General features: G+C 44.8%; 3 protein-coding genes across 8 annotated transcripts; 1 reads left to right on the top strand and 2 right to left on the bottom strand.

The window, feature by feature from the left end:
* The first annotated feature begins 308 nt into the window (after window positions 1-308).
* LOC127311339 (putative pentatricopeptide repeat-containing protein At3g05240) lies at window positions 309-8,322 on the top strand. Of its 3 annotated transcripts, none has more exons than XM_051341756.2 (4): window positions 309-2,851; window positions 2,946-3,088; window positions 3,169-3,276; window positions 7,908-8,322. In XM_051341756.2, exon 1 carries the CDS (start codon window positions 386-388, stop codon window positions 2,693-2,695), a length of 2,310 nt encoding a protein of 769 aa, XP_051197716.1. In that variant the 5' UTR covers window positions 309-385; the 3' UTR covers window positions 2,696-2,851; window positions 2,946-3,088; window positions 3,169-3,276; window positions 7,908-8,322. The 3 variants fall into 3 exon arrangements, with proteins under 3 accessions (XP_051197716.1, XP_051197717.1, XP_051197715.1); XM_051341757.2 differs by lacking the exon at window positions 7,908-8,322 and adding an exon at window positions 3,392-3,894; XM_051341755.2 differs by lacking the exon at window positions 7,908-8,322 and having other exon boundaries at window positions 3,169-3,894.
* Window positions 4,122-6,282, bottom strand: LOC127316224 (lecithin-cholesterol acyltransferase-like 1). The gene is made up of 2 exons (XM_051346632.2): window positions 5,858-6,282; window positions 4,122-5,079 (listed from the first exon to the last, which is right to left on the bottom strand). Exons 1-2 carry the CDS (start codon window positions 6,280-6,282, stop codon window positions 4,191-4,193), a joined length of 1,314 nt encoding a protein of 437 aa, XP_051202592.1. The 3' UTR covers window positions 4,122-4,190.
* A 4,388-nt stretch (window positions 8,323-12,710) lies between the features above and the next one.
* LOC127311341 (pre-mRNA splicing factor SR-like 1) lies at window positions 12,711-16,514 on the bottom strand. Of its 4 annotated transcripts, none has more exons than XM_051341758.2 (5): window positions 16,312-16,508; window positions 15,754-16,054; window positions 15,569-15,649; window positions 14,859-14,930; window positions 12,711-13,770 (listed from the first exon to the last, which is right to left on the bottom strand). In XM_051341758.2, exons 2-5 carry the CDS (start codon window positions 16,039-16,041, stop codon window positions 13,021-13,023), a joined length of 1,191 nt encoding a protein of 396 aa, XP_051197718.1. In that variant the 5' UTR covers window positions 16,042-16,054; window positions 16,312-16,508; the 3' UTR covers window positions 12,711-13,020. The 4 variants fall into 4 exon arrangements, 1 of the variants encoding a protein (XP_051197718.1); XR_007857652.2 differs by having other exon boundaries at window positions 13,576-13,770; window positions 14,606-14,930; window positions 15,750-16,054; window positions 16,312-16,514; XR_007857651.2 differs by having other exon boundaries at window positions 13,576-13,770; window positions 14,606-14,930; window positions 16,312-16,513.
* Window positions 16,515-18,131: the final 1,617 nt, after the last annotated feature.

Here is an 18,131-nt window from a genome sequence, read left to right as displayed (position 1 = left end):
CTAAATACCTGACCCCAACATCCAAAACCCTAAGTACCCGAGCCATTCCTCACCTCCGCCGGCGACGCCACGGCCAGCCGTGCCGTCTCGGCACCGGCGAGATTGGTTGCCATCGTTCTTCTCTGCCTCCCGAGCTCTGTCCAACCTGAAAAAGGCCGAGAACCATATCCTCTCCTCACGTGTGCTGCGTCGGCGCGCTAACGGACTCAAAGAGCATCTAATATGAATTGCCATTTTTCATGGCGATAGCCGACAGCACAACACAATCGTGTACGCATTTTCTAAGCAGGCCGCTGGCCCAGGCTGATATCGGGCTGGTCCGTCAAGGCGCTCACTTCTCCACCAAACAGACCCTTCGCTGTTACTCGCGCCAAGAACGAGCCATATGCGCGCCGCGGCGCGGCACGCCGGCGTCCTCCGAACGGCGGCGTCCCAACCTCCCCTGCCACATATCTGTGACGCGCCGGCCGTGCGCTGTTTCTGTTCGTACGGCGATGACCACGACGTCGCCTCCGGGAACAGGCCGATGGGTGCAAACCTTAGGGCCGGCAGGCCGGACACCGCGCTGGAAGTGTTCGACGGAATGCCCCGGCGGGACGTCGTGTCCTGGAACACCTCCATGGCCGCGCACGCGCGGGCCGGAGCGTACGGAAGGGTGGCAGCGGCGTTCCTGGACCTCACGCGGCAGGGGATCCGCCCGGACCACGCGTCATTCTCGATCGTGCTGTCGGCCTGCGCGCGGCTCGAGGCTCTAGAGCTGGGGCGGTGCGTCCACGGTCTCGCACTCAAAGCCAGCTCCACGGGCAGCGTGTTCGTGGGCGCCTCGCTCATCACGATGTATGCCAACTGCGGGGTTTTCGGTTACCTCGAGCGGGTCTTTGACGGTGTCGGCTGCCCGAATGTGGCCCTGTGGAATGCTCTGGTATCAGGGCTCGTGATGAACCATCGGGTGGCTGATGCGCGCAGGGTATTCGACCGGATGCCCGCCCGCAATGTTGTGTCCTGGACGGCCATGGTGAAAGGGTATGTTAGGGTGCATGAGATGGAGCTGGCACTGGAGCTGTTTAACTCGATGCCCGTGAAGAATCATGTGTCCTGGTGTGTCATGATAGGAGGACTTGTCCACCACCATCAATTCAGAGAGGCGGTTGAACTGTTCAATAGATTGATAAGAAACGGAGCGGAAGTGACAAGTGCAGTTCTTGTTATGGTTGTGAACGCCTATGCTGGCCTGAAAAGTAGTGAAGGAGGCAGATGCATTCATGGGTTTTCTGTCAAGTCTGGTTTCGTTCTCGACCTAATTATCGAGGCATCATTGGTTGCAATGTACTGTAACACCTTAGATATTGAAGAAGCGCGGTTGGAATTTGATAAAATGGATAGGAAGCATGTTACTTCATGGAATTCCATCATATCTGGCTATATTTATGCGGACAAGATTGATGAGGCTAGAAAACTTTTTGACTCCATGGTTGACAGAGATAAGGTCTCATGCAACTCGATGATTAATGGATATATCAGAGATGGAAGAATCGATGATGCTACTGACATATACTCAAAGATGCCTGAGAAGAATGTTGAAGCAGCTACTGCTTTGATGTCATGGTTCATAGACAACGGAAAGCTTGATAAGGCACAGGGTATGTTCTATAGTATGCCCAAGAAAGATGTGATGTGTTGCACAACTCTGCTCTTTGGTTACATGAAAGAAGGATATCTGGATGATGCACTGGACCTTTTCCATAGGATGCACAAAAGGACCGTTGTCACTTATAATGTGATGATAGCTGGCTTTCTTCATCAAGGCAAGGTTACCGAAGCTTACAAGCTCTTCAATGAGTCGCCTGCTCATGATTCAGTGACTTGGAGCTGTTTGATTACTGGGCTTGCTCAGAATGGTTTAGCTAGTGATGCTCTTAAATTGTACAAGAGAATGTTATTATCAAATATAGGCCCAAGCGAGTCAGTTGTCTCTAGCCTCATGAGCTGCTTTTCCCATCATTCTATGATGGTTCATGGTCAACAGCTTCATGCCACAACTATCAAACTTGGTCTCGAGTTATGTCTGCTAATTCAGAATTCACTTATTAGCCTATACTGCAAATGTGGTGAATTGATCACAGCACAAAATATTTTCGATCAGATGGTTAAGAGAGATGTGGTTACATGGAATACGATAATTCATGGATATGCATTCAATAGTCTTGGTCAGAATGCAATTGAAGTGTTTGAGAATATGAAGAGCGCACAAGTTGATCCTGATGAAATCACATTTCTTGGTGTACTGTCTGCATGTAGTCACATGAGCCTTTTGGACGAAGCAAAGCATTTCTTCAGTGCGATGACGCGTGATTATGGAATTATGCCTAACAAAATGCACTATGCTTGCATGGCTGATCTCTTTTGTAGGAGAGGCATGCTTGAGGAGGCTGAACGATTAGTGAAGTCAATGCCATTTGAACCTGATTCAGTAATATGGACTTCACTCCTGAGCAATTGCAAACTGAGTGGCAGTGATAAGTTAGCAGAGCATGCGGCAAGTCAATTGATTGCCACAAATCCTTCTACCAAAATGCCTTATCTGCACCTCATCAGTGTACATGGAGCAACAAATAGATGGGGTGTGATTGAAAGTTTGAGAAATCAAATTCAAAGAACTGCCACTGAGAAAGAAGTTGGTTGTAGCTGGAGTTAGCATCCTATCGTGATTTACTGATGGTGTTCTGTACCAACGGTAGTTCGGTCTGGCACCAAAAATACTACGCTGTATACCATGAGACACTGCTGATATTTACAGCAATATCCACGGTGTGGCCCATGATAATTTTTGCAGACATTTTCCACCAAGCAGGTACAATTCTAGTAAACTACTCTTGTATAACTATCATTCCATTGGGATCTAAGACACTGTTCTTACAAGGAACTTCTGTTTACATCTTATGCAGAATGATTGGGAGGTCAGGGCAAACTCTCGGCCAAAGGGCTAGGTTAGGCATTTTGGTGCGAGGTTGAACAAGCGTGAAACACATCTGTCAGCTATGATTCGGTCTCATATTTCCAGCCTGAGATCACAAAAATTCCACTGCAGGTATTCAGTGCTCAGTTGAAAACAACGGTCCACTGTAGCGTCGTATACTCGTATGTTAATACGCTGTTGTTTCTCTTCAGGAGTACGATGACCAACTTTGCAAAAGCAGGAACCTCTGTGACAGGTTAAGAGTTTGGTCAGCAGAGGAAGAAAGGATGAACCACTCCTCCAAGAACAGGCAAAAACAGGTGCGTGTCAATCGCCTTCTTTTAAGGCATTAAGCCCTCCATTTTGGAGCAGTGGTGACTGACAAATGCAATGTCAGTCTGCAAGTGCCCAGCTAATCTATGTATCTCGTAGCAGAGAGCATGCGGCAAGTCAATTGATTGCCACAAATCATTCTACCAAAATGACTTATCTGCACTTCATCAGTATACATGGAGCAACAAATAGATGGGGTGTGATTGAAAGTTTGAGAAATCAAATTAGAAGAACTGCCACTGAGAAAAAAGTTGGTTACATCGATGCTCTCTAATCAATCAACGAGACACATCACACATGGGTTGTCTTGGTTTATTTTCTTACGTCGCCTCCAAGGATTCTTAGGTTGCACACGCAGAGAATCACGCAGCTTAGGAAAGTCTCCATCCTGGACGCAATGGGAGAATTTTTACGTCGCCTGGCGCGCTGACTGGGAGCGCGTGTTGTGCGGACGGCGCTGACTGGCACGCCTGTTGCACAGCGGGGGGGAGGGTGGAGAATAATATTTTTGCTCCCTAGGTGTCAAATAGTATATATAAGATATATAATATTTTGGATAAATGAAACACGTACCCACAAACATTGTTATATAAATTGGTGTACATACAATTAGTATAGTCTTTCATATTGAATATTATTTATTATGTGATGTATATTCAAAAAATTATTTACTACTTATTTGTCCTTCTAAATGCTAAAACATTAAGGAAACATATTATAAAAATGAAATACAATAAAATAAAGTAATGCACAATAAGTATTCTTGGATGATCGTGAAATTTTAAATAGTAAATTTGATTAATAGGAGTATTACAAACATAACCATATGAGATCTGTCATACAAAAATCATTCGACTCTTTTACTCTTGATGATGACATCACATAAATAACACATGAATCTTCAAGAATTGGCTTCTAAAATTTCAGCTATAACTATCTTGAGAGAATCGTCTTGAATAGCAATATAACTGTGTGAAACATTACGAATCTTGATGAATTTAAATAGTATGTTCTCCGGCGATTGCTGCCTTTTGAGTTCCTTGGCGAATACCAACACACTATTCCAATTGACAACCCCATCTCCATCGCCATACACATTTTCGGGGTAGACATTGAAGTTGTCGTCTCGGTATACCACCTGCTTTGGTGTTTGAACACCAAAACCACTAAGGTATGTCGTTGGCACCATTGGCGCCTCAACTCTCTTATCCACCCATTTCTTAAAGGGCAACGTTCCTTTCACACTGAAACCGAGTGCTGCAAGAAAATCTTGATAGTCATATGCAGAGTAGTTCCTATGTTTGGTGATTATGAGCGGCTCGTGGCCAAACACCGTTGGGGATGGTAGCGATAGAAGTGAACTTGTGAATGACCACCACATGGGCCGCAAAGCAAGGCGTGGAATGGTCTCCATTGGAATGCAGGTAGGTCCCGAGGCGAGGTTCGTGAGAGTCTCGGTGAAGCCTATAGGAGGTGTTGGCGAGAGTAGAACCAGGTGCTTGATGAAATTTTTCCTCCATAGAGGGGGAGTAGAATTCAGGAAGTCAAGCATGAGCCTGCCGCCAAAGCTATGACCGATTAAGATAACTGCCTTGTTCCCATTCTTCTCACTTGCGTGCTTCACCAGATCCTTGACACGAGCAAAGTAGTCTGTGTATACCTTGGAGCACTGCCCAGGCCGTGGTGGAGCATGTCGTATGTCATAAGGAGCTCCGAAAAGGGTATCTCCATCTCGATATCCGAGTCCTTCCAATTCATTGCGAAGCTTTACATTACACCAAAATGGGGAGCTGGATAGAATTTTAATCAATGTCCAAACATAGAAGTAATATTAAAAAAAAGACTAGAAGTACAAGGGAGCGGAACTAGTGCCGCGGTGCTGAAAACATTTGGTAAGAAAATAGAGTATGATAGCGAAAATAGAAATATATTTACCATTACATCCTATTGTTTCTTTATAAAATATAGATAAACAACTCCAAACATAAAATGCAAATTGTAGATTCAGTAATACTATCAGTTATATCCTATTTGCATTCTTAAGTGTACGAAACAAAATGTGGCCAGATGTGCAAGCGATCACCGCAATACAAGAGGTGGATATAAAACGAATATCATTTTCCCTAGCAATATGTTTTTGCATCGGTGTGCCATAACGATATAATTTTGCTAAAAAGTGAAACTATGTAAACTTCCACAAAAAATTTAGAAAAGAAATTATCATCTGCAATATAAAATCAATATTGTAAAGTTTCACATGATATATACATATAGTATTATATTTTTTGAAATTTCTCTAGAAACTTAGTCAAACTCTACATTGTATGATTTTCGGGGAAAAAAATTATAGGCCTTGTTATCAGAAACGTAGGGAGCATTATCTTAAGCTTCTAGCTCTGCTCCTAAGCAAGTATAAGAGAAAGGTAAGTTCATATGAGGCATGGATGAATTAGAGATACAAGAGAAAAAAAGATGTCTCAACAACGTCACTAGCATAGATATATGCTAATATCATTATCAACTTAGCTAGTTGAGATGGATAAAACCATGACTTTGCTATAAACTTACCTCTCGTTCTTGACGGTGAATCCATATGCGGAGCCGAAGTTTGGTACGCGAGTCTCGACGCCTGGCTGGTTCACGTAGTCATCGACGACAGGGTCGAAAACAAGGCTCATCTGCTCCTCGAAACACGGCACGTAGTCATGGTTGACCAGTTCCATTGTGTCGTTCCACAGCGGGAACCATCCCTTGCCCTTGAGCGCGCCGCAGCGCGGCAGTGACGGAGCGTAGGCGTCGGTGAGCCGCGCCTCGAGGTCGGAGCAGCTGAAGCCAGCTACCAAAATTATTGGGTGGTAGACCTGGAGCTGCTGCTGCTGACCCACCCCGTGCTCACTCGGCGCCGCCCACAAGTAATCACGGAGGGAAGGCGGTAGGAGCAGGAGCAGCAGGTTTAGCAACCCAAGGATTGCCTTGTTCATGATCTTGGCCATAGCTGCAATAACGTTGTCTCCACCAGCGGATGCTTTTATAGTGTTGCCTTAGGAGGCTCACGCTCCATTTCACCCTTGCTCAGGGACAAGTATGTGATACTGCTTTTGTTTGCCTAAATCCACATGGTAAGTTTGCACGGCTCTAAGACTTCTGGATCGATCTCACATGCATGTGCTATGGGGTGTGGAACGTACGACGCCCAGCAATCTGTGTGGAGGTCGCCAAACCTCAGGCTGCCAGAAATATCCCGGAGGTCCTTCACCCCGAATAGAGGTGAAAATGGTACGGCTAATTCCTGACCAGCATTTCTGACCGGCCAACCTACCGAAGGCTCACGGAAGATAAAAATGGATTCGATCAGATAGTTGACGAATACGGCTAGTGATTAGCATTGCAGAAAAGGATGTGGTTTCACCTATATCTGCCTATATTGGAATATATACCGTATTTCACGGTAATATCCAGACAAAGTGCAATTGTGAACCTAGTCAAGGCAATCACATTGGTAGGGGCACCCTCATGGTGTTGAAGGGCCAAATTTAGTAGACACAATGGTCATATGGAAGTACGAGTTATTAAAAAATTATCTATCTTAGAACATCACAATACATAAACTTGATTTCGAGTAAGTCGTTACATTTTATGTGCTACATGCCAGTCCTATTTTTTTAAAATAAAAAAAAAACACCCAACAAAATGTTTGTCTGCAACCGAACCGTATTTGCCCCATATACGGTCTGTATCCATAAGAGAAGCCTCTGATTCTGTATTCGTATCCGCACACTATCCGCTCCATTTCATCACTATTCGATCGTATCCGCTCAGCTTTTTCCCCTAGCCCGGAGTGGCTAGCAAACATAGTCATGGTGATGAAGAGCAGCGGGAAATGGAGGGTGTGCATGGACTATACTAACATCAACAAGGCAAGTCCCAAAGATCCTTACCCTCTCCCACATGTACATGTACTACGATGCATCTAGAATTGGCTCAACGACCAGATCAGACCACCAATAGAGATATACTTATCGGGGCCCGAGTATTAGAGGGGTGCCACCATTGTACCACACCACTAGTAATATTAGCGGCGTGCCAAAATATGCAACACCCCTAATAATCCATTACCAATGACATGCTAAAAAAAATTACACGCCACTAATATATACGTCATAAGTTATGGGTGGTGTGCATTATTTACAAAGCCACCAGTAAAAATATCAGTGACATGCAATATATATGTATACACTCCACTAATGACAAATTATTAGTGGGGTGGTGTCTAGAATGCACCCACTAGTATTTGTAAAGTATTGGTTGCGTGACCATATATAGCCATTGTACTAGCTAGTATTCAATAGTGGGTGCAAATATATGAACATGCCACTGTTGATTTTTGTCTACTCTATTGACCTATCAGCATAGTTCTCTATGTGTGTACACTACAAAATATAACTGCGTGGAGTATATATGAACTTTGCTAGTATGTCGTGGTTGTACATGGAGTTGATGCATGCTTATACTAGCTTGTACAAGATCGTGGTTGTACGCGCAGTTCTCTGTTCTTTTAACTTGTGGCTATACATGGAGTTGATGCAGCCTAATAGTTGATCGCATAATACTTTGGTAGTTTATCGTGGATGTACGTGGAGTTGATGCAGGCTCGTGGCTGTAGATGGAGTCGATGCAGGCTGATACAAGATCGCATAATACACTTGGCTGGAGTTGATGTACGTAGGCTCATATACTACCTTTTTTTTTTTGTATAAAAGGCTTATATTAGCTTGTACTAGATCGTGGTTGTACATGCAGTTTTTTTCTTCATTTGACTTGTAGCTGTACATGGAGACATGGAGTTTTTTTTTTTTTTTTTTTGAGATGGAAACCAGAATTCCATTAACTGGTGAGCACAGCAAGATCGCTGGCCACTAAACCATGAACAAAATCAGGTGCACCATCCGGCCATACGGCTGGGGATCGGTCACCTAAATTTGCACCGTACGTCGCTAGAGCGTCCGCAACTTTATTACAAGCCCTTGGGCGATACTTAATGGAAAAACTAGAGAAATTCAAACTAGCATAGAACTTTATCTTCCGGAAAAGATGGCCATTGACGGACAAATCATGGGCATTCGTCGTAATGGCTTCAACAAGCTTTTGTGAATCAGTCTCCACTTGGATTCTACTAATACCCCAAGAACCAGACCACTGTATACCAGCAAGGCAAGCTGCAGCTTCAGAATGGAGGGCATCATACACAAACTGCATCGATCCGGCCCCTGCACCCAAGGCTTCACCGTCAGAGTTGCGCAGAATAAAACCCCACCCTCCTGATCAAGTTTCAGTGCTGAAACTGCCATCAGTGTTGAGCTTAAGCTCATCCCCTGAAGGACTCTCCCACTTTGGGTCGGGCTTTGTGAGTTTTGTACACTTTTGTGTGCAGAATTGCTCAAAATCATTTACAGTCTGGTTGATCAACTGTAGCAGTTTTACTTCAGAGTTCCCCTTCTTCCCAGCAACAATTTTATTTCTGTCTTTCCATCTCCACCATAGTAGCGCAATAGTCCACAACTTTAGGTCGCTTCTAAGGTGTAGTACATGAGTAATGAAATCCTTGGAGTCACTACACGTGATCAGATCTTTCCTAATCTTTTCCAGGCCAAAGTTTCTCCACAGGTGTTTAGCTGTTTTGCACCTTAGGACCAGGTGACAACCATCTTCATTCAACCGATTACAAAGAAGACAAATAGGATCAATGTCCATTCCACGCCGCTGCAAATTTAGCCGAACAGGCAGGCTATTATGTGCTATTCGCCATAAAAATTGACGGACTATTGGTGTGCACTCAACATTCCAAATTTCTTTCCACTTGAACATCTGTGTTGCTGGGTAAGAAGTTTCCTGTTGGCCTCACAAAACTTCAGCTAGTTGTCTCTGTATTTTGTATACTGATTTAACACTGAACAAACCCTTTTCGTCAAAGTGCCAAGCCCAAGTATCCTCAATATCTTCAAACACTGGTATGGAAAGAATAATAGCTGCGTCTTGCTCACAGAAATTATCACGAACTAACTCCACATCCCACATGCCAGTAGCAGGATCCATCAGCTCTTGCCCACGGACAGTAATGGGGCGACGGTTCCATGATCTTGGTAGCCACGGATCTTGCCAGATGTCGATTGTGGTTCCGTCACCGACCCTTTTAATTATACCCTGCTGTAAGACCTCCGCCAAGCATAGGAGATACCATCTTTGCACTGGGCTTCGAAAATGGAGCAATCCGGATAGTACTTTGCTTTCATAACTCTTGCGCATAAAGAATCCGGATTAGTGAGGAGCCTCCATCCCTGTTTCGCAAGCATTGCGAGATTGAACATATACAGATCCTTATAACCAAGACCGCCTTTCTCCTTCTCCATAGTGAGTTTTTCCCAACTGAGCCAATGAATTTTATTCTCCTTATCCTGAGCTGCCCAAAAGAATCTACTGATCATACTATTGATTTGATCACACAGACCCTTTGTGATGTCGAAGCACATCATGGCAAAAACTGGGATTGCTTGGGCACATGCTTTGATGAGAATTTCTTTACCCACACGAGACAACATCTTTTCCTTCCACCCTTGAATCACTTTCCATATTTTATCTTTTATAGATATGCAAACGTTTTTGACCTCGACTTACCCACATAGACTGGGAGACCTAAATACTTGCCATTTCTTCCTTCACAACTCACCCCAAGCAAGGACATCATTTGGTTCCTGTCTCTTCTTGGTGTATTCTTGCTGAACACTATGGATGATTTATCCGCATTGATTGTTTGCCCCGAGCAAACCTCATATAAGTTTAGTATATTCCGCAGATGAAGTGCACTTTCCTCTGAAACTTTCAGGAGAATTAAAGAATCATCTGCGAACAATAGATGGTTAAAACTCGGTGCACCCGGACAAATTTTTATACCCTCCAGTGTCCCATCCTGATCAGCCTTGTTTAGCATACTGGAGAAAGCTTCAGCACAAATAAGAAAGAGGTATGGGGAGATGGGGTCCCCTTGTCGAAGCCCTCTGCCAGGTACAAGTACATCAGTAAGTGTGCCATTTACTTTGAATCGATATTTCATGAACAACATTTCATAATCAGCAAAATCCATCTCTCATGAAAACCCATTTTCCTCATCATATTTTCTAGAAAATGCCACTCGACTCTGTCATACGCTTTACTCATATCAAGCTTGAGTGCAGTATACCCAACCGATCCACTCCTCTTATTCTCCATATAGTGATTCACCTCGTATGCAAGCAGAATATTATCCGTAGTCAACCGTCCCGGGACAAAAGCACTCTGATTTGGGGCAATGATGTCCTCAAGGATGAGCTTAAGCCTATTCGCCAAGACTTTCGACACAAGCTTATATATGACATTGCAAAGGCTTATAGGCCGTGAGTCCTTCATTTTATCAGGGCTTTTTACCTTTGGGATTAGCGCCACACATGTCTCATTCCATTCCGCTGGAAGTTCGCCGCCATTAAGGACTTGAAGGACCTCCTCCGTTACTCGATCGCCAACAATATCCCAAAACCGTTTATAGAAAACGGCGGGCATCCCATCTGGTCCCGGTGCCTTCAAGTCGCCAATAGAATTTAGCACGTCCTTGACCTCCTCTCTGGTGAACTCACGAAGAAGCATGCATGTCGTTCATTTCCGGTGTTACCCGATGCACAACATGCTCCAGTAACTCGTTCATGCGATGACCTGCACTAGAGGTAAACAACTCATTAAAATAATTGGTTACCACCGCCGCCATTTCCGCCTCCCCCTCCACCACCGATCCATCCTCCAACTTCAAGTGCTTAATTCGGTTGTGCTTCTTTCTTTCAGAGGCAAACGAGTGGAAAAATGATGTATTTCTATCTCCCTTAGTTAGCCAGTTTACTTTTGCACGTTGCTTCCAGTACACATCTCTTTGATTTTCTAGCTTGTCAAGCTTATATCTAAGGATCTGCTCTTTATCCACTTGAGTTTGTGAAATCTCAGTCCTACAAACCTCCAGGTTCTTCTTTGTACGTGCAATACGCTTCTCCAAGTTTCCCAGAGATGTTCGGCTCCAGTCCTTCAGTTCCTCCACCACTTCCTTTGTATTCCCTGCTACCGAACCAGCACCATGACAATCAGCGTGCAGCCAAGCATTCTTAACCACTTCTTCACAATTATCCTCCTCAAGCCATTTAGCCTCAAACCGAAAAAGCCCTTCACCTCCTCTCCTGTGAAAAACACTAGTTTCACGTTCCACATGAATAATGATCGGTCGGTGGTCCGAGTGACGAGGGTCGCCATTAACCACCTTGTAGGCAGGGAAGTGTGAGCACCACTCATCCGTAGCCACAGCTCTATCTAAACGTTCTCTTATATAGTTTTCACTTGATCGGCTATTGTTCATCCACGTGAATGGGATGGAGACATGGAGTTGATACATGCATATCATGTTTCCGGAGGGGGTTGGCCGGTTGGGCATAATCGGAATTAAGCTAGGGTATGCAGAAGGGTGCTGCACATCCCACTCGCTGCATGTGCTGGGCATTGGATTTGCGATGGTTGTGAACTTGTGATTGCATACTGGCAGTCTGGCACGCTCCATGCACTCGTCTCTGAAGAGAACACGCTCGCAAGTATGAAGTCCATGTACATGTAGTCTTCGATGGCTGCGAAGACGACACGGAAGGGGCCGCGGTGGCAGTCCAGGTGGTCGCAGCCATTGACGGCGCAGAGCACCGCGGCGGAGTAGACGAGCCACTTGATGTCCGACTCGGATAGGTCGTGTAAGTTGCCCATGGCGGGGTCCCAGACGAGGTAACCCCGGCTCTCATCGTGCTCCACCATGTGGATGGGGACGCGGCCGTGGCGGTAGTCGAGCGGCCGTCGGAGCCCGGGTGGGAGAATTTTAGCATTGACGTGGTCGAGGCGAAGTGGACAAACGGATCCCCTGGGTACACCTTGAGTGGTGGAGAAAGCTTGGACGATGGTTATTCTGAATTCATGTTGCTTTGCCATGATAATGTTGTGTTGGGATCGCAGATGATGCGGAGACACGGCTTGCAGATGAGGGCCGCATGGAAAAAATGCCAGTATTTTATATGCCTTAATTGTTAACGTTGCACAATGTTATTATAATGAGCATGTGCAAAGTATAATATACGTAGCTGTAGTTTAATTATGCCTTGTATATACTTACATAAATAGTATAGACATGATTTGTTGAAGCCATCTATAGCTTGAACAAGACTATCAAGTTAGGAACAATCAATCAATCATGGCGCAATGTGTTACTCTATTGAGTCAGTTCATCCAATTGGCCGATCTGATGGAGGACAGAACGAACAATTTCTGACCTCGCTAGGCCAAAACCGTAATAAGCATTATTTTTGAGGCACCAAACTGAGCCAAATCTTTTCAGTCTCATTCAAAACAACAAAGCACCAACATATGCGCAGCGGTTTGAGCTCACAATGCATACAGCATAACAGATACACAACTTGTCTATCCAAAGCGAAATGTTCCTCTGCATCAAGACTACGTTGCTTAGCTGCCTAACATGTTTTTCCTTGCAAAAGCTAAAGGTCACAGACATTTCCCTAGGAATGACAGCTCAGGGGAGTAGAATCCCCTCATATGTTGCACATTTCTAGCAGCATATAGCAATGTTAGTACAGCAACAATAGAATCTCCTGGATTTTGGTATTTGAGACTCACCTCCACCTAGCACCTCCCAATCTGATCACCTCTTCAGCTCCAGAATCCCTGTGAGCTCTAGTGTCACCGGCATCATCCTTTGCATTTGACGCGTCGCCGTACAGATCCTTCAGCTTTGCCAAGTTGGATGACTCTGGTGCTTTACCAAATGGGCTCGAGCGATGGCTGTCACCGTTGGTTCTGCCACGGCTCGGACTCCTGCTCCTGCTTCTGCTTCTGCGGGAGCTCGAACGTCCATTTCGATCAGAGTCCCTGTCCCTCCTGTCACGGCCTCGCCTGTCCACATCCCTTTCTGAATAGCTCGAGCGGTGGTAATCACGGTCCCTGACATCATGGCTCCGCCGACCATGCTCCCTATCCTTGTACCTGCCACGATCACGGTCACGATCGGAACGGTCCCTCTCAGTGTCACGGCTAAGCTCACGGCTTTGACTACGGTGCTTCCTGGGTGGAGATTTTGCATGGTCACCGTCATGGCTCCTTTCCCTTTCCCGTATAGAAGGCAATGTCTTTCGGACTGGGGATGAGCCCCTTGTGGAAGCACGGTGCGGAGCACGCTGACCAAAAGAGACAGACAAAGAAGCCTTTACCGAAGGTGGCCTCCGGGCAGTATCATCTGAACCAAGGCGACTAGAATCCCCAGTGATCCCTGACTGTTTTGTTGGGAGCTTCATCTTCTCCAGATGGGCAGTGACCTGTCGCAAAATTAGGAGAGGCACTCGTGGAAGAAGACTGTCGAAGTAGTACTGCCAAGAAAAAATGAATGACGAGGAATATTAGTTTACCAAACGTGTGATTGATATTTCTCAACTGGAAATTATCAGAATAATGGCCCAGAAAAAATAGTACTATAAAATAGCATCCAATCAAGAAACATAGAATGGAAACTGCCTATGATTGTTAGGTTCATTTGTTCTGTTAGAGTTTGGCATACGAGCATGTAGGCTTGGAACTGAGGTGTTCTCAGTTATTGTGGCTCTTTAAGATTGAGATATGAAGACGAACTGTGACCGCAAAAAATAAATTGGAATGATTTGTTTACCAAAATCAAAACTAGCGATAGTGACCGTGATTGCATTGCACCTCATTCATTGAGGACACCTCATGAAACCAAAGAGTTTCACCAATAAAAACTAGCAAGTCAATCTGGTACGAATTTTCAGCTAGCTTGCATTGGCAATAAAAACTATGAACTATTGGACGATGTTAATCCATTGGTCAAAATTTGTCAGAATTACCGACTATAATATCATGGAATCCTCTGACTAGGACCTAAAGTTTAACAGATTCCAGTTATAAGATGCTTATTACACACTGGACCTCCTTTTCTCATCTAAGGAAACGGACTTGATTCTCTTTGTAAAATACACACACATATCTTTTCCAGAGCATAAAGCATGGACGAAAAGGAAGATAATAGAATCTCGAACCAAGAAAGAAACAAGATGGCACAGTCTAAAAATTAAAGCACCTCAAAAGCACCCATCATTTTAATGTGCAATGAATCCTTCACCCAGTTGAAAATATGAATCACTAGTGGCAAAAGGGAAAAGAACATTCAAGTAACATATCATGACAAACCTTATACAAAGTGGTTACTGGTGGAAGAGATGATGTCTCCTCTTAAAGCAACTCCACAATTGAAATTTCCGCTCAGTATGCCAAATCAACAGGTGAGATTCAAGAAACAGTAATTGCACTTAGGTTCAGAAAATAGTATGTTAATCATGTAAGCCCTTGGATGTGGTTGGGTAACTATAAAAAACTGTAATAGCAGCTTTGCAGTATAGTTACGTCAAATGAAAGAAATGGGAGCAAAGTTTAAGAGATATACCTGACCAAGGATGACATCGCGCACATAAACACCCATAGTTGTCATTTTGCCATTGGATCCGGGGGAGAACTCCTGAAAGAGTACACATATAATGTAAATGATCTATGGTATATCAAACATAACTGCAGAGGGATTAACCACTTTATCACAAAGATTTATGAATAGGCAACGAAAACTATTTGCATAGATTGATCCACATGGCTAAGCATTGGGTTTATACATGTGCTGATCGTGAAGTCTTAAAAAATGGAACAACTAACAAGTGCTAATAACTCTAGTACAGGAATGGTGGATTCCAGAGAACTATAGACCTGGCCTTAGTGATAACAATAACATACTTTTATCAGCTCACTATCTTTTACTTGATCCACGATGGAAGAAAAAGAGAAGGCCAATATTTTGCGCCAGCTTTCATATGCAATATATATGTATACCATTTAGTTCTGGTTTGCACAAGCATTGTCCTTAACAATAGCAGGTGCACAGCAAAAACCAAATATCTTTGTTTAAATTATATACATTTAACATGCCACTTTACTCGAAGCAACACTGAGGTTTGAAAATTACTTGAACAAAAAATGAAGTCACAGCTACAACTTGTCATATCGCTGCTTAACTTATGGTCAACCAAACAATACCATATCACTGCTTAATTTATGACCAAACAAATGCAACACAGAAGCAGAGAGCTGACACGAAAGAAACAATACCTCATCATCCTCAATGTAAGGCTCATACCAAGTCCATAAGGTCTTTGGGTCCGCAGCGTAGCGCAAGTAGAGAAACCCAATCTGCAGTATAAAAATAACTATTATCACCTAAGCTACAAGGAAACATTTTATAACAATACATACACACATTACGCGAAAGCAAGAAAAGAATGTTCCTTACTTACAGCTCTGATGTAAGGTGAATCGGGGTGCTTGAGCAGCCCGTGCATCTGGTTCATGGTGAGCTTCATGGTGAAGAGCTTGTAGAGTAGGCAGAATGCGGTGGACGGGCCGCGGCAGTTGCCTGTCATCCACGGCTCTACGTGGTCGACCTGGTGGTAGATCTCGTCGATGACCTCGTGGTAGGTCTTGATCTTGTAGAGCTCCTTGAAGTAGTCCGAGGAGGTGATGTTCATGGACAGCACCTTCTCCATGAGCACCTCGATGGGCCTCCCGGACGTCTGTATCTCCATTTCGCCGCACGTTCTGGAACAAAACAAATAATAGCGCAGGCTCAACAGCCGGCGGGTTTCCTAAATCTTTCTGCTAGGTTATGCCATAAGCGCGGTAGGGCTACAGGATATCTCTAAAGAAACGAAAAGGATGCGGGCGCTGGTTTCGACGGGAGATGGCGAGATTTTAGTCCGGGCCGGACTTGCGGCGCGGCGATGGGGGGAGCCAAGATTCGATTTTTGTTCTATCGCGTCAAGATCTGGACTTTCGCGCTGGGATCGGAAGGTTACCTGTTGGGTTATCAGCTGGAGGCGAGCGAAGCTACGGGCGCGCCGGGGAGGGCAGGGCCACGGTGGCGGCGCGGAGGAGACGGGGGACCCCGGCGAGGTCGGGGTCGGATTGGGGATTTGGTAGGGTGGGAAGGGCAGGGGGAAGAGGAAGCTGGTGGCTGGCTGGGGTTAGCGGCGAGGACAACTCTACCGACTGAGCAGCAGAGCCCGTATCGTGGCCGTCCGTTATTGGATCTACAGAGTCAACGGCCCGCACGCCAGCCCAAGTTGTTTTTCCCCAGGCGGTTAAACAGGCCCTGCTTGGCGGCCCACAAGATGTACTATATGCGTGGACCTTCGCATCTCCAGCCCCACAGCCCATTTCGCCAAGGCGCGAGTTATTTTTCTCCACACGGATAAACGGGCTCTGCATGGCGGCCCATAGGATGTCATCCACCGTGCAGTGTGACCCAACCCGGGGATCCACGGATGCACACCTCCAGATTTGGAGTCGACGTGGGCAGGCGACGAACAAGGTGACCCACATCCTCAGCAGCACCGGGGCAGAAGGGGCAATCCGACGACTGCAAGATGGCTAGATGGCACAAGCGTGCCCTAGTCCACCTTGAAACGGGCCTCGCCGGGGTCCCCCGTCTACCGGCCCAAGCCTGCCGGCGACGGGTCTCGCTCCGCTCGTCAGAAGTTAGTCTAATTTTAGTATATGAATTTGAATCACAATATAACAAACTCCACCTTGAGACAAATTCTATCTTGTAGCATGAACTTCAACAATCTCCTGAATAACAAAGAAAAACACTTGCTGGCGCCAACAGCCACTTGGCCTAAACAGTTATACCAACCAAGCTCGAGCAAAGCTCAAACTTGAAAACAGGAACTGGCTTTGTCATCATATCAACAGGATTATCATGAGTATTTATCTTGCATACCTTCAGTTTACCTTGAGCAACAATGTCGCGAACATAATGGTACTTGATATCAATGTGCTTTGTCTTCTCATGGAACATTTGATCTTTAGTAAGGTATATTGCACTTTTACTGTCAGAAAACAAGTTAATGCAAGAATCATCTCCACAAAGCACAACATACAAACCTTTCAACCAAACAGACTCTTTGCAAGCTTCACAAATTGCCATATATTCTGCTTCGGTTGTAGATTGGGCAATAACATGTTGTAATGTTGCCTTCCAACTCACAGCACATCCACCAACAGTGAACACATAACCTGTGAGAGATCTTCTCTTATCCAAATCGGCAGCAAAATCTGAATTCACATATCCTACGAGTCTCTCACCGGTCTTGCCAAACTTCAAGCAAGCTTTGCATGTGCCTCGAAGGTACCTGAAAATCCACTGAACAACTTTCCAATGTTCTTTACCAGGATTAGCCATGTATCGACTGACCAAACTCATAGCATATGACAAATCAGGGTGAGAGCAGACCATGGCATACATCAAGGAACCAACAACACTAGAATATGGAACTCGTGACATGTACTCAATATCTCCATCAGTACTAGGACATTGCAATGCTGACAATTTAAAGTGATGAGCAATAGGTGTGCTAACAGACTTTGCATCATGCATATTAAAACGATGAAGAACTTTCTGAATGTAATTTTGCTGACTAAAAAATAACAAACTAGATTTTCCGTCTCTTGTAATTTTCATACCTAGTATTTTCTTAGCAGCACCAAGATCCTTCATCTCAAACTCACTACTTAACTGTGACTTTAAAGTAGTGATCTCTTTCTTGCTCTTGGCAGCAATCAACATATCATCAACATATAACAACAAGTATATTGGTGATCCATTAACAAACTT

The sequence above is a fragment of the Lolium perenne genome, chromosome 7, assembly GCF_019359855.2.
Source record: "Lolium perenne isolate Kyuss_39 chromosome 7, Kyuss_2.0, whole genome shotgun sequence".
Taxonomy (NCBI): domain Eukaryota; kingdom Viridiplantae; phylum Streptophyta; class Magnoliopsida; order Poales; family Poaceae; genus Lolium; species Lolium perenne.
The sequence above is the reverse complement of the archived record's forward strand: the minus strand, read 5'-3'. Positions and strand labels throughout refer to the sequence as shown.

Bases quoted from the DNA above. Each gene is read 5' to 3' on its own strand.
- LOC127311341 (XM_051341758.2), bottom strand. From the start codon at position 16,041: ATGGAGATACAGACGTCCGGGAGGCCCATCGAGGTGCTCATGGAGAAG. The intron at 15,650-15,753 runs GTAAGTAAGGAA...TTTATACTGCAG, and splicing joins ATTCACCTTACATCAGAGCT to ATTGGGTTTCTCTACTTGCG. The intron at 13,771-14,858 runs GTATATCTCTTA...TTTTCTTGGCAG, and splicing joins GCGATGTCATCCTTGGTCAG to TACTACTTCGACAGTCTTCT.
- LOC127311339 (XM_051341756.2), top strand. From the start codon at position 386: ATGCGCGCCGCGGCGCGGCACGCCGGCGTCCTCCGAACGGCGGCGTCC.
- LOC127316224 (XM_051346632.2), bottom strand. From the start codon at position 6,282: ATGGCCAAGATCATGAACAAGGCAATCCTTGGGTTGCTAAACCTGCTG. The intron at 5,080-5,857 runs GTAAGTTTATAG...AATTCTATCCAG, and splicing joins TTCACCGTCAAGAACGAGAG to CTCCCCATTTTGGTGTAATG.